The sequence below is a fragment of the Microtus oregoni genome, unplaced genomic scaffold (genome assembly GCF_018167655.1).
Source record: "Microtus oregoni isolate MIOR12 unplaced genomic scaffold, Mior012 000019F_ref0000042, whole genome shotgun sequence".
Classification (NCBI taxonomy): Eukaryota; Metazoa; Chordata; class Mammalia; order Rodentia; family Cricetidae; genus Microtus; species Microtus oregoni.
The window spans coordinates 36,776,896-36,801,395 of record NW_024543078.1 but is presented as its reverse complement, the minus strand read 5'-3'; the positions used below and the strand labels follow the sequence as shown (position 1 = coordinate 36,801,395).

General features: G+C 49.1%; 1 protein-coding gene across 4 annotated transcripts in view; it reads right to left on the bottom strand.

Moving 5' to 3' along the window:
* LOC121459293 (oxysterol-binding protein 2-like) overlaps positions 1 to 23,329 on the bottom strand; it is a 166,107-nt gene extending 142,778 nt beyond the window's left edge. For all 4 annotated transcript variants that reach the window (XM_041668848.1, XM_041668845.1, XM_041668846.1 and 1 more), the window contains exon 1: positions 22,685 to 23,329. In XM_041668848.1, coding sequence (XP_041524782.1) covers positions 22,685 to 23,310 — 626 coding nt within the window. In that variant the 5' untranslated portion in view covers positions 23,311 to 23,329. The remainder of the gene's footprint in view (positions 1 to 22,684) is intronic.
* Positions 23,330 to 24,500: the final 1,171 nt, after the last annotated feature.

Genomic DNA, 24,500 nt, shown 5'->3' with positions numbered 1-24,500 from the left:
GCAAGTGAATCTCTGAGTTGGAGGCCAGCCTGGTCTACAGAGTGAGTTCCAGGACAATCAGAGCTACACAGAGAAACCCTGTCTTGGGGAGGGGAGAGGAGGACGGATACACAGAGATCAATCGAGGAAATGCGTAATTCCAAATTTAACACACCAAGGCCAATCACATTTAAATGTACAAATTACAGCATGAATTATGGATAATTTATTCAGGAATTTGCACACATGCACATACGCACACATACCTGCAGCCTACAGTACCACAGGCACTGGCATTAACATTAGCTACAGTAATCTAATGTGACTCCCACAGGGCTTTAATAAACACAAATGAAAACTGAAAACACGGGAGCAGCTGTAGAAGCATAGGCCCCACAAGGGAGAGCAGGTACAGCGTGCATTTGAAACCATCCGCACCCAGTCAGCATGGCATTTCTGGAGGGCTGCGCAGACCCAGGATAGGCCCTGCGCCTGGAGCGGTCACTGTCTCGGGTTCCCATGACACTGAACACCTGTGGGTAAACGCCCACCTCTCTCTCCACCGGGTGGACTGAATGAGGGAAGAACAGGAAAGCCTGCCCGAGAGAAGGGCCTCCCCATGACAGGATCCCTCAACTCCAATAGGACAGTGTACCGTCTGGCCACTCCCCCAGAGAAGACTGACTGTGCCTGCCTCACCCTTCAACGCTCTTCCAGACTGTGGCAGCCAAGAGGAATGAGGGTGGTGGCGGGGCGCTCTCCAGACAGGTGTTCATTTCTAACAACACCCCGGTATTCTGAAGCACCCCTCATTTCTAGCAACGCCCCAGCTCTCCAAAGCACCCTTTCACTCAGAAACAGTTCACCAAACACAAATTCCTAGTTCTGGGGCAGGGTGCTTTTGTCTTTTCAATCTACAAAGTAGGGTTGTTCACAGATGAGAGGAGGCTACGGAGGTTTGGGGTCATCCTTTCTCCCTGAGCCTTGAAGGACTCTGGAGTGACCAGGAGGGTACTCACACACTGGGTAAGCACCTCATGGACACTCGAGCAGTCCTTTGGCAACCACAGGACAAGAACGGAGGCCTCCTGTCAGTCATCCACACGCTCAGCCAGTCATGTAAGTCACTGCCTTTAGAAGTGGGGCCTCTTCCAAGGGCCAGGCTTCAGCGGGGCCATGCAGATCTGAGTGGCCTGTTCTGCTACCTGATGCCATGGTGACGTCTGGGTCAAAGCTACACCTGAGGGCCAAGTCTGGGTCCATGGCCCGACTGCAGCCAAGGTCTGTATTGCTGTTTGAGGTTTATGTTACCATTGATGGCCATGCTGGTGCCCGAGGGCCATGCTGTGACAGGGACTCTGCTGACTCCAGTGGCCGGCACTGCCACCTGGGGCAATGGTGACATCCAGACCCAGCTGCTGCTGAAGAGTATTATCTGGGACTGTGGTCCTACCACACCCAGGGGCTGTGTTGAAGTCTGAGGCCTGTGTTGCCAACAAAGGTTACCCAGAAGCCTGAGGTCGGGGCCCAAACCTGTGGTCTTATTGGTGTCCAGGGCCTGTGCCGCCATCAGAGCCATCCTGATCTGAGTGGCCTGGGCTTCCACCCATAGCCAGGATGTTGACTAGGCCCAAGCCTCTGCCCAAAGGTCATGTCTGGGTCTGTGGTCCTGATTCAGCTGGGGTCTATGTTGATATCTGTGGCCTGCTTCACCTCAGGGGGGCCGTAGGAACCATGAGTGACCAAATCAGAGAGCCATACTGAGCTGCTCCTGCCCTCCGCTGGCCTTGGGATAGCTGGCCCTGACCCTCGATGGATACTAGAGCAGGAGAGCTGGCCCCAACCCTCAGTGCCAGGTGTGGCGTATTTCCCTGTGAGTTATGGGGGAGAAACCCGAAAGAGCACAGGATGCTGCCACTGCTCTTGGTTTCCCACCATAACTGGACGGTAAGACTCTGTTGCTAAAGACGCCACACATGTTGGTTTCAGGGCAAAGAGAAATCACCAGGAACAAGTCTGGACACTTCCTTCCTGTTGACTAGCTTTCACAGCGCACAGGCTGCCACGGGAAGCTATCCATGACCTTATCAGCAATGGACCCTGCATGTTACACTGGCGACCTGCCAGGCAAGGTGTGCCCACAGTACAAAAACAGCATGGCTATTACGGGTGTAAACGCTTGCTTCATGCTTGGATCTGAGGCGTACTCCACAGGAAGGAACTCCCACCTACTACTATAAACCCGGGCCAAAGCCCATAGCTGAGGTCATAGGCCCAGGGCGCAAGCACTACTACTATGACCCTAAACTGACACGCTGTCAGGCTGTCTTCTAAATATTTATATTGATACTCACAGATGGGTCAGATGCATAACTGGCCCAAGTGCTGAGAATGAGTGACTGTTAAGGATTTACTCTTAAAGGACACCTACATCATGCACACTGCGAGACTCAGGAGACACCATCAAAGAGGGGGTGGGGAGAAGAGCTGCGCCATGCTCTCTTCTGGACGTGACAGGGCTATTGCAATCATGAGCACACAGAAGCTAGGATCACTTTCACAAGACCTACACAAGATCAAGCTGGGGGAGGGGCTCATGAGGCTCCACTCTGAACTGAGGGTTACTGGGGGAGGATAACTCCTCCCAGGGGTGTAGCTGCTGGTGGGTTTGCCCAATGTTTGCAAGCAATACTAATTGGACTTAAGCATTTTGTTTAAAAACAAAGAATGGTGCATGAAGAAAGAAGGGTATATGTCGGGGTGCTTGTGCCTGCTGGAGTTGGGGTAGATATCATTAAGATGCATTGTAAATGTGTGTGAAACTGTCAAGGAATAATCTCATCAAGAGACTAAAGCATACGGTCCCTGGAAGGGAGAGGAGAACCTGTAGGCAATCTTGCAACTCTTAATGCCCTCTGTGATGTACAACCCACAGTTAGGGACCTGCTGCTGGCTTCGCAGGGCCAATATCCAGAGGAGAGAGCAGGCATCTTCCCTCCCCATTGACAAAGGATAGGGCCATCTGCTATGATTCATGAGGGCTTCATTCTGCTTGCACGCTTGGCCTCCACTCTCCCTTCTGTCCTCTGCCATTATGGTGGGATGATACATCCCACTAGCCCACACCTGTCTCGGTCACCTGCAGGCCCTCAAGCAAGACTAACATATAAACGCGAGCTTAAGCCATCCCCAGCAGTCTGTGGGGGTAAAGCTGTCTGTCCTAGGGGCACGGCAAGCTGAGGATTCTTTCTCTTTTGTCTACTGTGTCGGGGTGGTGGAAGAAGAGTTCCCCAGAACATGATGCTGGAGAGATAGACATGAGGCTTATGGCGAGCCACGGTTATATACGCACAGATGAACAGGAGACGAAATGCTGAACTCCACAAAGTGCTGGCTTCTCAGAGATCTTCCAAGGGCTCGGGAGTCTGCCCCTGACATCACCGTCGGAATGCAGGTCTCAGGAGGGGTAAAGATATGGACTGAAAGAACTTGTCCATCAAATGCATGGCCCTGGATTTGGTGCCCAGCACTTCAAAAACGGGGGCAGGGTGTAAATCTCCTGAAGAGAACTTTTCAGGGGCAAAGTTCCTGCTGCACAGTGTTAGGCCAGCATTCACTTACATGTAGGGTGGGCATGGTGGCCCAGCGTGGACACAGGGGCTCCCTAGAGTACACAAGCTGACTTGTTAGATTGGATATGTGAGTTCTGAGCTCAGTGACACCTGAAGTCAACCTCAGGCCTCCGCAAACCCACACATGCAAAGACATGCCTGAGATAGAGAGGAAGAGAGAGAGAGAGAGAGAGAGAGAGAGAGAGAGAGAGAGAAAGAGAGAGAGATTTAAGAAGAAACCTTAGAGATCTGTCTCCTTGGGTATACCATCACCACCACCTCCACAGTCTCGGATGCCAAAGGCACAGCTGGGCCTTGACATCAGCAGCACACAGTTCTAACAGTGTGGTGCTTTTCAGGAGGGTTGTCTTTCTACCCCATGTGTATGGTCAAAGGGCCTCCAATGTGAGAGTGTCAGGAACACTAAATAGGGAAAGAGGCCAACATGGCGCCAATGTGGTGGACTAAATCCACGTAAAACCTGAGAGGGCTTGAAAAGGAAGTCTAGACACAAAAATACAGAGTTTAACACGGCTTCTTGCTGTTTGCTGGCAGTGTGTGGCAGGTCCTTTAAGAGAGGTCCTACTGATTCAGCAGTAGCAGCCATGTAGTTTCAAAATGGCAACTTCCCAGCCATGGGCCATGCTGTTAGCACGAACTCTGGCTCTTTTGGGAGACTAAGCATTTGGATGGGGTTTGTGAGCAGCGTGCTATGGCTTGCTTCATGGCAATGTGGACTGGCTGTGTACCTGGAAATGGGGTGGTGTTTGTGGCTCTCAGAAGCAGCAAGCAGCTCCACCATGTTGGAATGGGCATGGCAAGTAGGTAGTATCATATGTAACCTAGTAATGTCGCAGCTTAGATTCTTAAGTGCTTAGCATTTTAAGAAGCACTTCTGGTCAGAAAAGAATTATAGATATTCAATAAACACAAATCCAGATGGAAAAAAAACTCTAAACAAGTCACAATATTGGATAAATGTACATAGGCTTGGGAGAAAGAAGAAAAAGAGTACAGAGAGATGGAAAAGAAGTGAATGGTTTTAAAAAAAGGGTAAAGTCTTTAAAGAGACAGAGTACAGACAGTCATAGATTAAAAGAGTAACAATAATAAAATAAATATTTAAAAGTAATAGAGTAAAAACAAGTCACATAAAGATGGAAAATTCACAGAGAGTCTGGATTATTATATTATTGCATTATTGTGTTATCTTTGAATTTTTTGACTGTGAAGGAACTAAGTACAGAAAGACATTTCATTGTATGACCTGCTAAGTTAAACTAACATAAAGGTATCTTGATCCCAAAATTTGAGTCTAAGGATATGCTGCTTTGGAAAAGAGGATCTTCTTTTGTTTTCACAGAAGATGAGAACCTGTGGATTGCTTCCAGACCAATATAGTTTGATGGAACAAGACCTCCTGAAAGGTTGCTGTAAACACCCCCACAAAGAAAATACTTCACCCAATAAACAATATGAACTGCGCTCATATTCCCAAATATTGTTTATAAGTGTTTATTTACATTTAAAGGGGGATATGCTATAGAGATTTGCTTTGGTATGGATTTTAGTTTATTGATACAAATTTAAGGTCAATTTTGTTATACTGTGTATATATATTTCTGCTCTTGATTAAGGTATTGTGATTGTGCAGTTCATTTAAAAATGTAATGTATAATTAAGAAATATAGGTTAATAGATAATTATCTATAATAGTCAAGCTTGTAGTCATGTTAGTTAGGTTTTCTAGATATATAGAGATATATTTCAGTAAGACAGATATTCTTCAAATCTTTCAGAGACCTTCAGAATATGGCATTTGAAACGTTTTATAACTTAGGACTTTTCATGGCAATGAGACACATCTGCTCCTGGCAGCACAAGCTACTTCAAGAGGAAGATGGGCATTGAAGAGGCTCCTTATGGCGTTGGTTGAAACTGGACATGCAGGATCCACAGAGAAATGACTGCTGAACTTGCCTAAAGGTGAGACCATCCTTCAGGGTTCCTGCTTCATGAAAGAGTCTGCTAGACATTCTGCAGGAGACAGAAGAAAGTGACTGACAAACTGCCAATATAGGCTAAACTGTCTTTGAAATTTCCTGCTTCATGGAAAAGTCTGCTAGATACTATGGGCCTGTAGGCTGAGGATGGATGTTCCAACAATACAGAAGAACTTTGGGTGACTGTCCAGGCAGCAAGATGTCTCCGTCAATTCTAGTGTTTTGGAAATTGTTCACAATGCACTTCCTGTTTACTTAGGTAATATTATATCCTTCTGGAGTCTTTGACAGAGTTGAAGAATTTATAGTTATAGTTATGATAAAAGATAAAGTAGATAAAAATATTGTAACTGTAATTCTTGTTTGATACCTATTTTGTTATATGTAATTTTACTATGTTAAATTTAAAGCCTTCCTTTTTACTTAAACAGAAAAGGGGAGGTGATGTGGGAGTCCCTTCTGTGTGCTGTGATCATCATTAATGAATAAAGAAACTGATTTGAACCTATGGCAAGGCAGAACTTAGGTAGGAAGGGAAAGGTGGACTGAATGCTGGGAAAAAGAAGGGCAGAGTCAAGGAACCGCCACGGAGCAGTCACCGGAGATAGACTTGCTGAGACTTTGCTGGTAGGCCACAACCTCATGGTGATGCACAGATTACTATAAATGGGTTAAATTAAGATGTAAGCGTTAGCCAATAAGAAGTTAAAGCTAATGGGCCGCGTGGTGTTTTAATTAATATAGTTTCTGTGGGATTGTTCGGGTCTAAACTAGCCGGGCAGCCAGGAACAAACAAGCAGGCCCTCCTCCCACAATAGGCCTCCAATGTGCGAGTGTCAGGAACTATATAGCGAAAGAGAGGAATTGTCAACAAACAGTACTGGGACTCTGGACACCGCCATGGTGGGGGGATGGGTCTGGAGTTACCTAATCATTAGCAGAGTGTGGTTCAGGGGGACAGCATAAGCTTGAGGCCCTGCATTCCAGTCCTAAGGCTTCCAAAATTTCTGTAAACTCCAAATGGCGAAAAAAAAAAACCCACTAAATTTAAGATCTAAAACTTTAAAATTCTTAGAAGAAAATGCAGGGGAAAGTGCTGGCTTGACACTTGGCTTTTCCAGGTTGTAACACAGAAGCCACAAAGGGAGCAGCCAGATGGACCACAGTGCACACCAACTGTGGAGATCTCCACCAAAGCAGAAAGGAAACATCTTCAGACCACACATCCAGCAGAGGCTGCCATCCTACACGTCAACAATAACAAACAACCGATCTGAAGAGTGAACAAAAAGGTTGAGCCCGATGGCACAGGCTTATAATCCCAGCTGCTCAGGAGGCTGAGACAGAGCGTCATCCTAAGTCAAGGTCAGGCCCGGCAACTTAGTAAGACTCAATCCCTGAACTTCAAAACGTGTGTGTGTGTGTGTGTGTGTGTGTGTGTGTGTGTGTGTGTGTAAGAGGCTAAGGAGGTAGATCCATGGTACAACACTGCCCAGAGTTCAAGCACCACACACAAATAAAAAGGGTATAAGATATATATTTCTCTAAAATCATACAGAAATTATCAGCAAGTGTATAAAAAGGTCCTCAGTGTCACTAATCACCAGAGAATGTGAATTAAAACCACAGTAAATATCACCCCAAAGTGGCATCTGAAACAGACAGCTGGGGCTGGAGAGGTGACTCAGCAGTTATGAGCACTCACAGAGTTCAGTTCCCAGCACCAGCATCAAGCAGCTCACACCACTCCAGCTCCAGGGGCTCCACCGCCCTATCCTGGTCTACAGGCACCTGCACACATGTGCACATACCCACTCACAGGGATCTATAAAGACAAATAATTAAAATTAAATCAACAGAGAGAGATCGAGGAGGAGGAAGAAGAGGAGGAGGAGGAAGAAGAGGAGGAGGAAGAGGAGAAGGAGGAAGAGGAGGAGGAAGAGGAGAAGGAGGAGGAGGAGGAAAGAAGCTAAGAAACAAAGAAGGAAAGAAAAGAAAAATCCTGCTTCTGGTGCATGTACAAGAACTAACTAACGGGCTTGAACACTGGTCTTGGCTATTGTGACAGCTGCCCAGCGCATGGCTTCCACAGTACACAAGAGAGGAAAGCAGCCCATGGGTTCTCATTAGGGTCCTAGTGCCGCGGTAAAGACCATGACTAGAGCAACTTGGCCAGAAAAAGGCTTATTTCAGCTTGCAGTCCACCACGAAAGAAGTCAGCACAGGGACCCGGAAGCAGGAACCACGGAGGAACACTGCTTACCAGCCTGTTCACCGTAACTCCCTTTGTCAGACTTCTTATTAACCCATGACCACAGTGGGCTGGGCCCTTCCAAAAGAACCACACTGACTCCTACAGGTCAATCTGATGGGAGCATTTTCTCAATGAAGTTGCCTCTTCCCAATTGACCCTAGCTTGAATCAATCAGGTTGACCAAACAAACAAACACTATCGACACACCACATGTCCACAACCAAAGCATAAACAAAGTGTGGCGTGTTCTTACAATGGAGTATTTATTACTCAGCCTTAAAAAAAAAGAGCTCAAGCTTGTCCTATGCTATGAGGATGAACTTCAAAGCTGTGCTGAGTAAAATAAGCCAGAAAAAGACAAATGCTTTATGATTCCACTTTTACAAAACAGCCAAAGTAGTTGGGTCTGTGAAACCTGCAAGGCCTGAGGACGGGAAAGAGGAGAAGCTGCTCCAAGAGCATAGATAAGAAAGCTCTGGCGGTCAAGTCACAGCAGTGTGACGTTAGTCAACACCACTGCTCTGCATGCTTCAATATAAGGGAGATAAAGGGGGCTGGAGAGAGCACTTGCTGCTCTTCCAGAAGACCTGGGTTTGGTTCCCAGAATGCCATTGGTAGCTCACAACCAGCTGTCACTCCAGTTCCAGGGGAACCGACTCTTGTGGCCTCTACAGGCACTGCATGCACATGTGCACATAAAATAATCTAAAACAATAATAATCGAGATAAGGCCCAAAACACAAGCATATACTTGCAGTCATAGTCTCTCTGGAGTCTGAGGCAGGAGGATTGCTTGCACCCTGGCATACAAGGCCAGCTTTGATAACATGGCAAGACCTCTTCTTTTTAAAAGTAAGATTAAAATAGAATGAATTGAGATAGTTAGCCTTACATTGTAGTGCTGAAGACTGGGCCCAGGGAAGCACCTTGCTGGTGAGTTTTTTGAGGTAAACTCATGGTCCCCCTCCCTCTGCCTTCAAGTGCTAAGATTCCAGGCATGCTCCCCCGCGCCAACTGCTTGCTGTTCTAGACAACGACGGACGGCGGACAGATGAGCCTGCCCTTGCAGACCACTGCCGTGCCTGGCGAGTGTCTGAACACAGAGGAGCAAGTCTCCCGTGAGGCCTCCGGAACCAGCACATTCCCATTTGCAGTGACACAGGGCCAGCCCTGAACGAACCAGTGAAGCTGGGGTTGAAGGCTCCTGAATAAAGGGGACATGCAGGAGCAGAGAAAGGAGGGTGCCCAAGGCTCCTGGACCACCTTGCAGCTGTGTGCACAGATCTCCAAGGCAAACAGGGCAGTACCTAAACCATGGGAGGTCTGGGGGGCTCAGGCTTGGCCATAGATGGAAACTCTAAGGGGAGGCTCCCAGCAGGGGTGGGCCACCACACAGTCCTGGATCAGAGCTCAGCTCAGACACCCACTTACAGGGCTGCTGCACCGGGACCCGAGCCAGCTTTCCCATCTCTACCACAGATTACACCTCCTTTCTCTCTGGGTTGTCATCAAATGGGAGTAACGCGTATGTAAGCACCATGGCCACCATTATGACGGCTGCTCAAACATGGTCCGTACTGAAATCTAATGTAGTACAGGAAGGGAAGCACAGGGGGCTGTTTCATCCAGAGTTTTGTGTAATGCACTGAAGTTTTCTCCAAAAAGCCAAAGGCCTCAAGTTCGGGCAGGACAGTTTTTACCCAACCTGTAGAGAAAGAGGGAAGATTTGGAGTCTCTGCTCCTCCACTTCTTAAAGGTTCTTGTAAGTCACAAAATACAAAATTCAAAGCAGAATCCCACTCCACAGGCTCCACCTTAATACCGAAAGTAACCATGCAGCCTCGCCTGCAGTCCCACAATGCATCATAACGTGGCTTTGCTGGGGTGTGAGAGAACTGAAACCTGCAGTGGGGGGAAGGTCACCTGGGGAGCCCTCTTCTCTACTTCCTGTCTGTCCTGATGTGAGCTGTTCTTCTCGCCCTATGAGCCACTGACAACCAAACCTTGAGCAAAAGACCCTTCCTCCTCCTCTCTGTCGAAGGGTTTCCTTAGTGATGAGGGAGAAGGAGGGCTCAGGTATCCTTCCATAAAGCAAACACACCCTGGACCCTTCTCTTCCATTCCTGCTGGATCCCTTCACTCTACCCAGGACTCAGCCCCCTCCATCCAGGACCCCTTCCCCTCCATCCTGGACCCCTCCCCTCCATCCTGGACCCTTCCCCCTCCATCCTGGACCTCTTCACTCCTTCCTGGACCCCTCCACTCCTTCCTGGACCCCTCCACTCCTTCCTGGACCCCTCTCATATCCTGGACCCTTCCACTCCTTCTTGGAACCCTCCACTCCTTCCTGGACCCCTCTCATATCCTGGACCCTTCTTCATCCTGGGTCTGTCCTCTCCCAGATGATGTACCTTACTCCCCCAGAAACTCCATAACACCCCGGGGCAACTGCAATGATCCCCCTGGGCTACTGAAATTATTCCCTCACCCCCACCCCTGGGCCACAGCAATGGTCCTCCTGGGTCACATCAATGGCCCTTCTGGGCTACTGCAATGGTCCAGGATGAATGTTGAGTCCTTTTCTCTCTTTCCTTCTCCTCCTTCCTCCTGGCCACGTTTGTATGGGTGCACACATGTGCAGATGCCTGTATGTGCACACACGTAAAGGCAAGAGGTCAGCTTTAGGTGCTATTCCTCAGGTGCTGTCATCTAATCTTGGTTGACTTGGAGTTCATCAAACAGCCTAGGCAATCTGGCTAGAGAGCCTGAGGACTTGCCTGTCTCTACCTCCCTTGTGCTGGATCACAAGCCTGTGTCACCATGACCAGATTTTCTTAAGTGGGATTCTGGGGACTCAAACTCAGGTCCTCATGCTTACAAAAAAAAGCACTTTACTGACGGAGCCACCTCCCTATCTCCTCAGCCCCTGCATGTTGGGTCCTTATAGCATAAAAGAGAACAATATTACAAAGCATTTTTTTTGCTTTGCCTGATTGTTATTTATTTATTTATTTATTTATTTTGCTGGAAACCAAACCCAGGGCATCAGACATGCTAAGCACACACTCTATTGTTAGGTGATCTTCCAGCCCATGAAGTGTGTTCTCTATAAAACACTTTTCTGACATTCGAGAGTCTACTAAGTACAATGCATCCCAGTGGACCCTACACAGCCTTGGCTCTGGTGGGTAGGAGAAAGCCCACACCTAGCTAACAGTGTGCATGGCCAAATGCCACTACATGGAAGGGCACCCAGAGCATGGTTCCTCCAGATCACTGCTGAGGAACTGGGTAGATCCAACCCAGGACATCCAGATGATCCTAGTATTATCGTCAGGTCAATAGCTTGTCTTCGATGGCTGGGCACCCTCCAGTTTAGGCAATTGCCCTGCGATGTTCTGAGAACAATAAAAGGCATGTGGTTGTGGAGGAGACAGTCAGACCAGGCAGACCCCAGGAGGGGTGGGGGGGGGGCGCTGGCAAGGACAGTGGGTGCTGTATGTACCTGGTGAACTCAGGGAAGCCGTACCCCACATCAGAGCAGCTCCCACAGCTCCATCCAAGGACAACACACTGTGGCAGTGTCCCGTGCCAGCTCTGCAAGGCCATCTGCCCCTTCCTTGGTTTCAGGCAGCAGAAGTCAAATGGTAGGAGTCTAATCGGTATGGAATGTGCAGGGCTGTGGTCCAGGAGGAACCAGGGAAAGGGCATTACCAAGGGATCAAATTCACAGAGCTGTTTTGTTTTGTTTTTATTTTTTAATGGGGACATGGGAGGCACTGCATATAAAGAAAAGGAGTCAGTGTGGCTCTGAGACTCCTGAAGCCACATCTCTATGTGGTGACATCTGCTGTCTGGTTTAGGACACACCAAGCTGCCAGTTCCGTGCAGGGCTGTCTTCTCAGGCATCAGTTTCCTTGCTGGTTTTCTCCTTGTTCTAGGGATCTCATTCTTTACTCCCTCTTTCTCTTGCCCTCCCTCTATTTTTCCCTCCCTCCTTATCTTTCCCTGATTTTTTCATAGGGGGAGGGGCTAGACCATGTACGAAATCTGTAAGATTGGTGTTGGGGATGAGAACGCAATGGTGGTGATAATGCTTGGGGGAAGCTATGAAATTTTTAGGACATGAGCCTTGCTGAAAGAGTACATCACTTGAAAGTCTGTAGCCTCAACCCTCTTCCAGTTTGCTCTTTCCACTCCTGTGTGTAGGTAAAGATGTGATGAGCCAGCACCCCCACTCCTGCTGCCGTGTGGTCCCCATGTACACACACAGTATGGACTCTCCTTCTGGAACCATGAGCCAAAATGAACTCTCCCTTCTATAATCTTTTGTTCACATCCACAGAAGAGTCACGAACACAGCAGGAATATGGCTTGGTCTGATCAGAAATAAGAGCACATCCCATCACTCAGAGCCAAGAGGAAGCACTCACTGTCCCTGAAACAGAGTGAGGATTATTAGTACTTCCATGACCGGCATCACTGGGGCCTGCAAGGAGGAGGACAAACTTGAGGCCATTCATCCTTCCAAGGACATTTCTTCTAAGAAAAGCCCTGGATTGGAGTCTGGGAGCTTTGGATTTTTGGTACTTCCTTGCTGTTCCTTAGTTGACGATGCTCAGGCTGTCCACACAATGTGGTGTGTGTTGACAAGGATGCTCACACTGTCTATACAATGTGGTGTGTGTTGAAAATGATGCTCACACTGTCTACACAATGTGGTGTGTGTTGAAAATGATGCTCACACTGTCTACACAATGTGGTGTGTGTTGACAAGGATGCTCACGCTGTCTACACAATGTGGTGTGTGTTGACAAGGATGCTCACACTGTCTACACAATGTGGTGTGTGTTGACAATGATGCTCAGGCTGTCTACACAATGTGGTGTGTGTTGACAAGGATGCTCACACTGTCTACACAATGTGGTGTGTGTTGACAATGATGCTCACGCTGTCTACACAATGTGGTGTGTGTTGACAATGATGCTCAGGCTGTCTACACAATGTGGTGTGTGTTGACAAGGATGCTCACGCTGTCTACACAATGTGGTGTGTGTTGACAATGATGCTCACGCTGTCTACACAATGTGGTGTGTGTTGACAATGATGCTCAGGCTGTCTACACAATGTGGTGTGTGTTGACAAGGATGCTCAGGCTGTCTACACAATGTGGTGTGTGTTGACAATGATGCTCAGGCTGTCTACACAATGTGGTGTGTGTTGACAATGATGCTCAGGCTGTCTACACAATGTGGTGTGTGTTGACAATGATGCTCAGGCTGTCTACACAATGTGGTGTGTGTTGACAAGGATGCTCACACTGTCTACACAATGTGGTGTGTGTTGACAATGATGCTCAGGCTGTCTACACAATGTGGTGTGTGTTGACAATGATGCTCAGGCTGTCTACACAATGTGGTGTGTGTTGACAAGGATGCTCAGGCTGTCTACACAATGTGGTGTGTGTTGACAAGGATGCTCAGTCTGTCCACACAATGTGGTGTGTGTTGACAATGATGCTCACACTGTCTACACAATGTGGTGTGTGTTGACAAGGATGCTCAGGCTGTCTACACAATGTAGTGTGTGTTGACAAGGATGCTCAGGCTGTCTACACAATGTAGTGTGTGTTGACAATGATGCTCACACTGTCTACACAATGTGGTGTGTGTTGACAAGGATGCTCAGGCTGTCTACACAATGTAGTGTGTGTTGACAATGATGCTCAGGCTGTCTACACAATGTAGTGTGTGTTGACAATGATGCTCACACTGTCTACACAATGTGGTGTGTGTTGACAATGATGCTCAGGCTGTCTACACAATGTGGTGTGTGTTGACAATGATGCTCACACTGTCTACACAATGTGGTGTGTGTTGACAAGGATGCTCAGGCTGTCTACACAATGTAGTGTGTGTTGACAATGATGCTCAGGCTGTCTACACAATGTAGTGTGTGTTGACAATGATGCTCACACTGTCTACACAATGTGGTGTGTGTTGACAATGATGCTCAGGCTGTCTACACAATGTGGTGTGTGTTGACAATGATGCTCACACTGTCTACACAATGTGGTGTGTGTTGACAATGATGCTCAGGCTGTCTACACAATGTGGTGTGTGTTGACAATGATGCTCAGGCTGTCTACACAATGTAGTGTGTGTTGACAATGATGCTCAGGCTGTCTACACAATGTGGTGTGTGTTGACAAGGATGCTCAGGCTGTCTACACAATGTGATGTGTGTTGACAATGATGCTCACACTGTGCACAATTATTGGAGATCTGCTCTCCTTCCAGGAATCTGGAATTTAGGCACCTGCTGGACAGGGGGCTTCCATACGATCAGTCCACAGCAAAACCGTGGGCTAGGGAATGAGCCTCTTGTGGTGGCAACATTTCATACATGTTGTTGGCGAGTATTACCGGAGAATTTCATGTGTCTTGTGTGACTCCACCATGTCCCTAGAAGCCTGCACCACAGCTGTGCTTTCCCTGGACTTCACCCCATGTGTCTTCCCCCTTTTCTCCTGATATGCATCCTCATGGTGCAGTTTTATTATAAGGCTAATGGTACGCTGCATCTTACTGACTCCTCCTAATGACTCATCAAACCTGGGGTTAGCCCAAGAGCCCAGTGAGCATGGGAGTCAGGAAGACATCTGTGGGGTTGGGTCCTGGTGCTTCTCCTGAGCTGCACAGAGAAAGACAAAGTCATGTCCCCTTCCTGGAGAAGACCTCACAGATGAAAAGGAAGGCTGGGTTATCCAGGAGCAATGGAGGGGAGTGGCCGCATCTCTGCCCATGGTCTATTCACATAGGGTTTCTCATATGTAATACATGGAAGGCAAACAAGCCCACACGGCTAGTTTAAAGAGCTATAAGCTCTTATATGAAAAACATCCCATAAAAAACTTAGTTTTGCTTTTCATTCCTTTATCCATGGCCAACATCACAAAGTGACAAGTCACCCTTGTGCATACAGACTACACACACACACACCCTTGTGTGTACAGACTACACACACACACCCTTGTGTATACAGACTACACACACACACCCTTGTGCATACAGACTACATACACACACCCTTGTGTATACAGACTACATACACCCTTGTGTATACAGACTACATACACACACCCTTGTGCATACAGACTACATACACACACCCTTGTGTATACAGACTACATACACCCTTGTGTATACAGACTACACACACCCTTGTGTATACAGACTACACACACCCTTGTGTATACAGACTACATACACACACCCTTGTGTATACAGACTATACACACACACCCTTGTGTATACAGACAACATGAACACACCCTTGTGCACACAGACTACATACACACACCCTTGTGCATACAGACTACAAACACACACCCTTGTGCATACAGACTATATACACACACCCTTGTGCATACAGACTACATACACACACCCTTGTGTGTACAGACTACATACACATATCAATACTTACAATTCTACAGAAATACCAGTGAGCCAGGGACTGCAGAGGAGCTCAGTGGTTAAGAGCACTTGCTACTCTTGAATAGGACCAGAGTTCAGTTCCCAGCATCCACATCAGGCTCACAATTGTCTGTAACTTCAGCTCCAGGTGATGTGACACCTCTCCTTGTCTCCATAGGTACCTGCGTGCACATGTGCAGTGTGTGTGCATGCACACAAATAACAAACAAAATAAAATACTCTCTAAAAGAATGAACCACACAAGATAAGCTACAAATCCAGAGTCGCCCCGTACAGCACATTGGAGCCTAGTGACATATCGTTTCCTGTCACTTTTCCTGCACTCCTGGCTTAAGCAGCATTCTCCACAGTATGTGCCCAATCTTATTTCAGAAGACAAGATTTTGCATAGAAAACAAATTAGAAACACACTTTCTTTTTTAAAAACCCAACAATTCACTGGTAATTCTCTCTCACTCATTCATGTATTCCCTCAGCCACTCAGAGACCAACCGTGCTACAGATACAAACGTCACAGCAAAGCACCATGCCAGGAAGAGGATGCTGAGCTTGCCATAGTGTCCTTACAGCACGGCTGCCTTAGGATGTCCACAGACACACCCTGTAAGTTCTTAGCGAAGGAAGACTCGTTCTCTGGGGAGTCTCCTCAAATATGCAATGTTCCCAAAGGCCATTGCAGGCATTACAGAGGAGTTCAGTGCAGGGATGTGCTTCCTTCTGCCATTCCAGGGCCACTGGGTCGATGGAACCTGCGCCATAGCAGGGAGGGACAGAGCAGGACGGTGGCTGGAAGTCGGGGCACTCGTTAAGCAGAAAGCAGACTAAAGCCACGATGTGGCATCAGGGCGGAGACGAGGGACTATGGGAGAGACACATAGGCTTGGAAATTCCATCTGGTATCGAATGAGGAGGGAGGAGGCAACAATATGACTCAGGCTTTCAGCTATTCATGGAAACAGGAAAGTTCAGAGGAGGTTTCATGGGGGAAATTACAGTTCATGTCACCAGAGCATGTTAAAAATGTTGGCATGCACAGTACACCTCCAAAACCCTCCCGGTCCATTTGTGACTCTTTGCAACAACCCTATTGTCATTCTCTCTCTCTCTCTCTCTCTCTCTCTCTCTCTCTCTCTCTCTCACACACACACACACACACACACACGTCTGTGTTACTCCCTTTCAGCCTCCTAACATATGAGATGCTGAGTTTTTCAAATCCAAGTCAAATCTAATATGATCGGGCTACTTCCTGAGGGGCCCCAGCACCTTAACCCACAGATATCCAGGCTCCGCTTCACGTTTTGGGGGCATTCTGCTACGCATGGGCTTCCGCTTCCCCACCTTTCACCAATTACGTATGAACGAAGTGACATCAAAAACAACACTCTTTTCTAGGGGCCCAACCTCCACAAGAGTTGGCTCCGGAAAGCTGAGCTCACGGGAGAGATAAATAATCCATCTGGGGCCAAGATGCTCAGCAAGCCGTGTTTGTTACCTGGCCCCCACTCTGATATGCGCTCAGCTCAAGTATGCGATGGTCTTCAGTGGGGGATTTTAAGTTTTGCTCTCATTTGACTGCTGTCTTTCGTCTTCCCTATTAACTGGCTTAGCCATTACTGCACATAGATCAGAATGGACAATAAAAACATATTTAAGATACTTCTGTCTGAAATCATCCCCTGAGAAATAAATGTCATCTATGGGACCAAACAAGCAACTGGCACACAACACAGACTTCCGCCTCGCCTTCTTAATGTGAGAAAGGTCGTGTTGGGAATTTTGTCTCTCTGTGACAACTGTTGAGATAATTCCTTTGGGAATTCTGTGTCATTATGAATGCTTTCCTAGTTTTGTGTAATTAAATGTTCTCTGTGAGACAAGAGCTAGGAATAAAATGCTTAAAATGGGAGCTGAGAGCAGAAACGCAATGTGAAGCTGTGTTCCTGGGTGGTATCCGAACAGACACACAATCAGGGGGCAGGCAGTGGAGACTCGCACATCCTTCACCTTACTGTGTCTTACCACACGGTTAGAGAGAACTGTGTACTGCGGCCCACACCTCCCAGAAATGCTGCTTACGTGTGACAGTGTTTATAAGCAGCATCCTTTGACTCCTGGGAGCGTGAATGTCACCGCACCCATCTGTTGGCCGAGGCACTGTGGGCACAAAACAGACCGGATGGCCAGGCCGCCTCACAGGCCCATGGGGAAAGCCAACATTTGCTGGCAGAACCAGGCCCCGGCATTAAAGCCAAGCTGGTGAGAGCAGAGCCCCTTATTTCATGTGGTCATTGCTGGTCTCCAGGATTCCTTCTATGGGTCAAAGACTTTTGAAGCTGAACTCTTCCTTCCAGAATATGCAATGGAGGCACCTGAAGTATATTATGTGGCCATAAATGAGCATACTAATTTAGTTAAATTGGGAAGAATACATTTAGATGTTTTGAAAGGTAAGCAATCCCTCTCCCTGAATATCCACACAATTCTGCTACTGCTTCCTCTGTGAAGCACTCCTGATCCAGGTGATGGAGCAGAGCTGCAGAAGACTGACAGAGCCCAAACTGTAGAAGCAGCAGCATGGACCAGATTCCACACGCTGAGTAATGTGCCAGTCAATCTGACCAAGCACGTCACTTCTGTTTCCCCGAGACTGCCTTCTTTGTTTGCATTTAATGAGTACTGTCTTAGAAACAGTTCAAAATAAAAGACGAGGCATCCTCAGTCCCTTGGTGATGAAATGCACATTAGCAAATCTGTCTTGTCCTGATTCACTGCTAGAAAGCATGAGCGAAGCCTAGCTCGTCGTCTGGAGAAACGTTTAAAAGCAAAGGCCTCTGATTGGGTTTGGTTCTGTATCATGATTTGGGTATAGAGCACAAGAAATAAAGGTAGTTGTCAGGGTCAACTCAGGAGTACGGGTGTTTCTGTTTTACATTTTTAGAGGGAAACTGGCTTTATTTTAATTTCATCTGATGCTCCCCCTCCCTTTTATATGAGAATTTAATTGCAGTGTTAAGAGCAGTGGCCATGCCGGCTGCTCTTGCAGAGGACCCAGGTTCAATTCCCAGCACCCACATGGTAGTTCAAAACCATCCCTTACTCCAGTTCCAGGGGATCCGATGCCCTCTTCTAACCTCCAAGGGTACGGCAAGCATGTGGCCAATAGACATATATACATAAAATTAATATAAATATGCAATTTTAAAGCAGCTAAAACAGGACCAATGAGATGGCTCAGTAGATGAAGGTACCTGCTACCAAGGCTGGTGACTGAGGTCAATACTCCGAGCCCACACGATGGAAGGAGAGAACTGTCTCCCTACGGTCACCCTCTGACCTCCACATGGGTGTCAGGGCAGGCACGTATTCCCCCTCACCCAATAAATAAATGAACAGCAGCTAACCAGTTCCTTAGAATACAGTATTTAACCAATTACAACTTTCTTTAGACACTATAGATGGGCAAGCTCGACCATCTGAACCAGAATGAGAATGTTAAATGTCACAGCCGTCACTACTAATGTGATCTGTGATACCAAGGGTACATCCCCTGACTTCAAATAAACGTTCATTATGGCCATCTTGTATGGCTTCTCTGGAAACTTCTGTAAATCTGTGTTTTAATAAAAGATATTTGTTATTCAAAAGAATGAAAAAGAAGATCCCATATTTTCTCCGACCACTTGGCTTTACTTAGCTAAGAGCTTTAATTTTTTATTAGGTTTATTTTTTCTGAGGCCGTCTCATTATGTAGCCCTGATGGGCCTGTAATTTCCTGCACTGACAAGGCTGGCCTTGCACTCACAAAGATCTGCCACTCTCCCTCCAGGGGCTAGGACTAGGGCATGGCCCACCATACCCAGCCAGTTAGACATTTTTTAAAAAAAGAGAATGGCCTTTCCAAAAGAGATGCACGCAAGAGGAATGGCTTTGCTTTCTTGTCAGCCACAGCACCCCGGCAGAAGAGAGGCTGTGGGTAAGAGGGCTCCTCTTTGCCTGCTGTTTTGGCTCACAAGCACTATGATCTTGTCCCGTGGAGAACTACTAAGACGGTGGCTGTTAAATGCAAATAAGAAGGAAGCAGTGCGACTGAGGCTAAGGAGACAGCACAACCCTGGCGACAGAGGGGGCACAACCCTGGCGACAAAGGGAGCACAACCCTGGAGACAGAGGTAGCACAACCCTGGCGACAGAGGGAGCACAACCCTGGCGACAGAGGGGGCACAACCCTGGCGACAGAGGGGGCACAACCCTGGCGACAGAGGGAGCACAACCCTGGCGACAGAGGGGGCACTCGGTGGCCACAGAGGGGGCACTCGATGGCCACAGAGGGAGCACTCGATGGCCACAGAGGGAACACTCGATGGCCACAGAGGGAGCACTCGATGGCCACAGAGGGAGCACTCGATGGCCACAGAGGGAGCACTCGATGGCCACAGAGGGAGCACTCGATGGCCACAGAGAGAGCACTCGATGGCCACAGAGGGAGCACTCGATGGCCACAGAGGGGGCACTCGATGGCCACAGAGGGAACACTCGATGGCCACAGAGGGAGCACTCGATGGCCACAGAGGGGGCACTCGATGGTCAGAGAGGGGGCACTCGATGGCCACAGAGGGGGCACTCGATGGCCACAGAGGGGGCACTCGATGGCCACAGAGGGGGCACTCGATGGCCACAGAGGGAGCACTCGATGGTCACAGAGGGAGCACTCGATGGCCACAGAGGGGGCACTCGATGGCCACAGAGGGAGCACTCGATGGTCACAGAGGGAGCACTCGGTGGCCAGAGGGAGCACGTAATGGCCACAGAGAGCACACATTGGTTACAAAGGGAGCACTTTATGGCCACAGAGGGAGTATGCAATGGTTACAGAGGGAGCACTCACAGAGGTGCTCTGTTACTGTCGGGATCATGAGCTGCAGGCCTGGAAGCAAGTTAGGCCTTGGGCCCACGTGGCAGGATGATCAGGTTTGGACTAGAGAATGGGGTTTGTATCAGAAGAGGGGACAGGAAGCCAGGCATAGTGGTACAGACTTGTCATCCCAGTGCTGGGGAGGCTGAGACACAAAGGTTATGAGTTTAAGGCCTGTCTAGTCTACCCAGGGAGACCGTCTCACAAAAAGAGAGCAGACCAGGAGGGACAATAAAGTGACTTCCCGCACAAGAAACGCCAAGAGGCAGTAGAGGAACCTGAGAAGTCCCAGAAGGCAGCGCAGAGGAGCAGCGGACACAGCTTCTCCAAGGGGCAGTCTCCATCTCGACACCCGTGAGCAGGGTGCCATTGGGAAAACTACTAACACTCATGCCTTCAGCCTCAGTTTCCCCTTCCCAGCAGACTTTACATTAAACTGAGAACACACGATGGCTAAATGTCAGGACCATTCATTCCGCCTAGCTGAGCCAAGCAACAACCATGCCCACCTGGACTCTAGACCCATCCCTATGAAACGACAGAAGTTGGCTTTAAACACACACACAGAGAGAAAATTTTTCCTTCTTCCTTCTTCCTCCAAACCAGAGTTCATCTCTACAATCTTGTCAGCAAGCAATGAGATTTTTTTTTAGTAGCCCAGAGAATCCACATCCTAAGATTACCTTCGAATGCCAACTGTCTCCACAAAGTCATGGGAAGGCGTGAGAATGGGAAGCCTTTGCTCTTCTACTGCAAACCAAACAAAGCGGGATAAGGCGAGGTCATACGTCCTACCCTGACCTCTACAGCACATCTGCCCGACACAGACAACAGTGGAGGCTGGGATCCAGGGTGGCTGTACTGGTACAGGCGTGGAACAGGCACTTGAGTCCTGTGTGTTCAACTTTATGTCTCAGGACAGTTTCCTAAAAACTATCATTTCTTAGTATGCAAGCTTCCAGATGAGGTGGTTCTCGAGGGGTGAGGTCACTGAAGAGCGCTGAGTCCAAGAATCTCTGGGCAGGTGACCAGATGGCAAAGCTAAGTCCTCCTCTCAGGCCTGAGAATACCCACTTGTGCAATAAGATGATATTAAAATATCCCTCACGCCACGGCTAGAGGAATGAAATAAATGAATGTGTCATAAAACAAAGTGTGTGGCCCATGCCTGACATTCTGCCCCCTGCCTCCAAACGAAAAGTAATTCAGCACTTCACGGAAGGTCCTTGCTGCCACATATCTGGGTAAAATAGCGGCATCGCTGAAGTGTAGTTAAGATAGATGAAAAACAGTGTCTGGAAAGGCTCTCCTAGGTTGGCATGCTAACTCTAAGGACAGTGTGTTCTGGGTCACAGCAGAGGGGGTCAAAGGACACCAAGACACGATGTGGGTAGGACACACCCAGGCTCATCTTGGCTTTCCCTCCGTAGGGAAGCAAGCATGGCCAATGACTCCCACATTGGTGCAAGGACCACATTTAACCAGTGGAGCACAAAAAGTCTCAGCCATGGCACCCTTAGCTAGTCTCTAAACTAGGTACTTTGTCTCCGAAGGGCTGGGAAGAACAGTCTAAACCCTGATGACAAGGACCTGAAGGACTGGCAGAGCCAAGTGACTTGGGAACTCAAGCTCCAACAAACAAAGCAGGACTCTGTCCACAAGAGTGAAGCAGAGTTCCTCGGAGTGTGTGCGACCCGGGACCAGCATCACCACCCTTACCCAGGAGCTTTTAGAAAAGCCATCCTTTCCTCTGGCCTGCTGCAGGAGGGACTCCGTGAGAGGCCTGGACACTGCCGCAGCAACCCCACTGGCCTATAATGACCTGAGATCTCAAAGCTTAAACACCTAGGAAATACACGAAAGGGAAGGAGGCCGTGAGGAACTTCGAACCAGAATTAGTGGGAGGGAGTGTTAGCTATGTCTCTGCTGGACTGCAATTCTGAAACCCAGGCTGCTTCTGGAACAAGGAAGGTAACAGTAAAATGGTCTGTTCTGCACAGAACGTCAGCTTGGGTTCCCAAAGGGCACACACTGTGTCTAACATATTTGCGGGTCGGCTAGTCCCAGTCCAAGGCCTGGCAACCAGCAGGTGTCAGCAAAGGTAGGAAGCCAACAGCGCCCTTCCCGAGAGTGGATCCTAAGTGTGGAGTTCAGTAACTGTCTCCTTCCATTCCTAACACTAAGGACTTTATAGGGTTGGCTATGGCTGTCCGCCCAGGCTCCACAACTACCAAAAACAGCAGGGGAACTGAGGACCTAGTTCACTCCGCCATGCCATTCACCCTCTAAGCCAAGCTTGCCAGAGGCCATGTCTCCAGGTCACAGGCACCACTTCTACAGGAGTTCATACTTCCGAATGTCTCAGTCGAGGCCCGCCATCACCACCCTCCAACCTCAGATGGCCCACCCTGACACTTCCGTACCTGTAGTAGGACAGCAGGCCATTGCCCAGCACGAACCAGCGGCGCTGGTAGCCCTTCAGGTAGTTAGTCCACTTGAGGAGCCAGCCCTTGTAGCTGTCCAGAGGAGGTGAGACCATTGGGGCACTAGTCCCTGAAACTGGGCTCCCAACAGACGTCTTCGCCTGTCCTGGTCGCTGAAGGGCCTGGGGCTTTGACACCGACCTGGACTCGGGTTTGGCTAGGGGCACGACCCCCATTGTTGATCCCAGAGGCAGCTGCTCCGATGGGGTTTTGGGGAAGGCCCCTACTCTTGGGCCCGCCTCTGACTCTGGCCACAAGCCCTGTGGCTCCGATTCCTGCCCAGCCCCTAAGGGCCCTGGCACAGACGTGGTCTGGGGCCCAGGTTCGGATCTCGGCACCGGCTCAAAAACTGGCTTGCACACCTGTTCGGACAGCAACTCCCGCTCTGGTGCCTGCACAGGCTGGAGCTGAGGCTTGGGCTCCGGCCCTGAGCCGGATGTAGACGAGTTCATGCCCGGCGCCGCCGTGTGGCAGGACAAGCAGGGGACAACCGTGAACAGCGACGAGAGCCCGCGGGAGCGGCCAGCGCAGCCGCCGCCTCGGCTCGGAGCGGCCGCTTTCCCCATAGAGCTGTGGACCCGAGCGCGGCCGAGAACGGAGTGGGGGCGGGGCGGAAAGGGGAATGGGCGGGGCCTTTGGAGGGCGGGGTGGGGCGGGGCAGGGCGGGGTCGGTGGAGGAGTGGGCGGGGCAGGTGGGGCCCTCACGTGAGCTGGGCGGACCCGGGCGCGCGTGGGTGCGCGTGGGTGCGCGTGGGCTTCTCCACTGCTCAGGCTCAGGTGGAACACCGTGGGCCAAGAGCTGAGCAGGCAACGTGGAAGGCAACTCGCGCCTCAGGCTCCCACCCGGGGCTGCTGTCCCGCCTGTGCCAGGCGCTAGGAAAACAATGGTGAATGCAGGCCACGAGGTGCGCTTGGGCGCAGCTCTGGACAGCGGTGGGTCTTAGCCAGCAAATCTCAGGCTCTAGGGAAATTCAGCCAGCGCCCAATCCCTAGCTGTGGAAACTGTAGCCACTCCATTAGCTTCCTTTTGCTCATCTGTATCATGAAGACAATGCCTCCTTGAGAGGCTGTAATAAGGTGGTGGCGGATGAGGCACGTTTGGCATAGTAGATGCTTAATAATTATTATTGCGTTATTAACTAGAGAGCTTTGTGGTACCTTTCGTCAGGGACCAGAGCGGGAGATGAGAGCAAGGTTGACAAGCTTGGGAAGCAGCCCCTAGGCATGCATGTGTCAGATATGTGTGCAGCCCTCAGGGAGGGAAGCTAACTAATAAATCCTTAACAATATGTTTTGACTCCTGCAACAAATTGCCAAGCTCCCTAAGATGACAGGCCTGTCATTAGTTCTATCAAAGAGACAAGGTTTGCAGAGTCAGAGGAACCAGAAAGTCATTCCAGGAGAAACCAGTGTGTACAAAGTCCCAAGTCAGGGGAGAGCAGCTTGCTTGGCAAACGCCAAACAGTTCCGGATAGGGTAGGACACAGAACAGCTGCCGGACACCCCACCGCAAGCAATGCCCTTCATCCTACAGAAACTGGGGTGGCTGGAGATAAGGGAGATTTTTCCCCCACTTTGTTAATTTATTGGAGGGGGTTGTTTGTTTTTGGTGTGTTGAGACAGGGTCTTTCTATGTAGTCCAGGCTGGCCTCCACCTCCAAATGTTCGTTTCTCAGCAGCCAGATTTCTGGGATTACAGATGTGAACCATCACATCTGGCCCAGAGCCTTCATTTTTAAAATGCCAAACAAAAAAA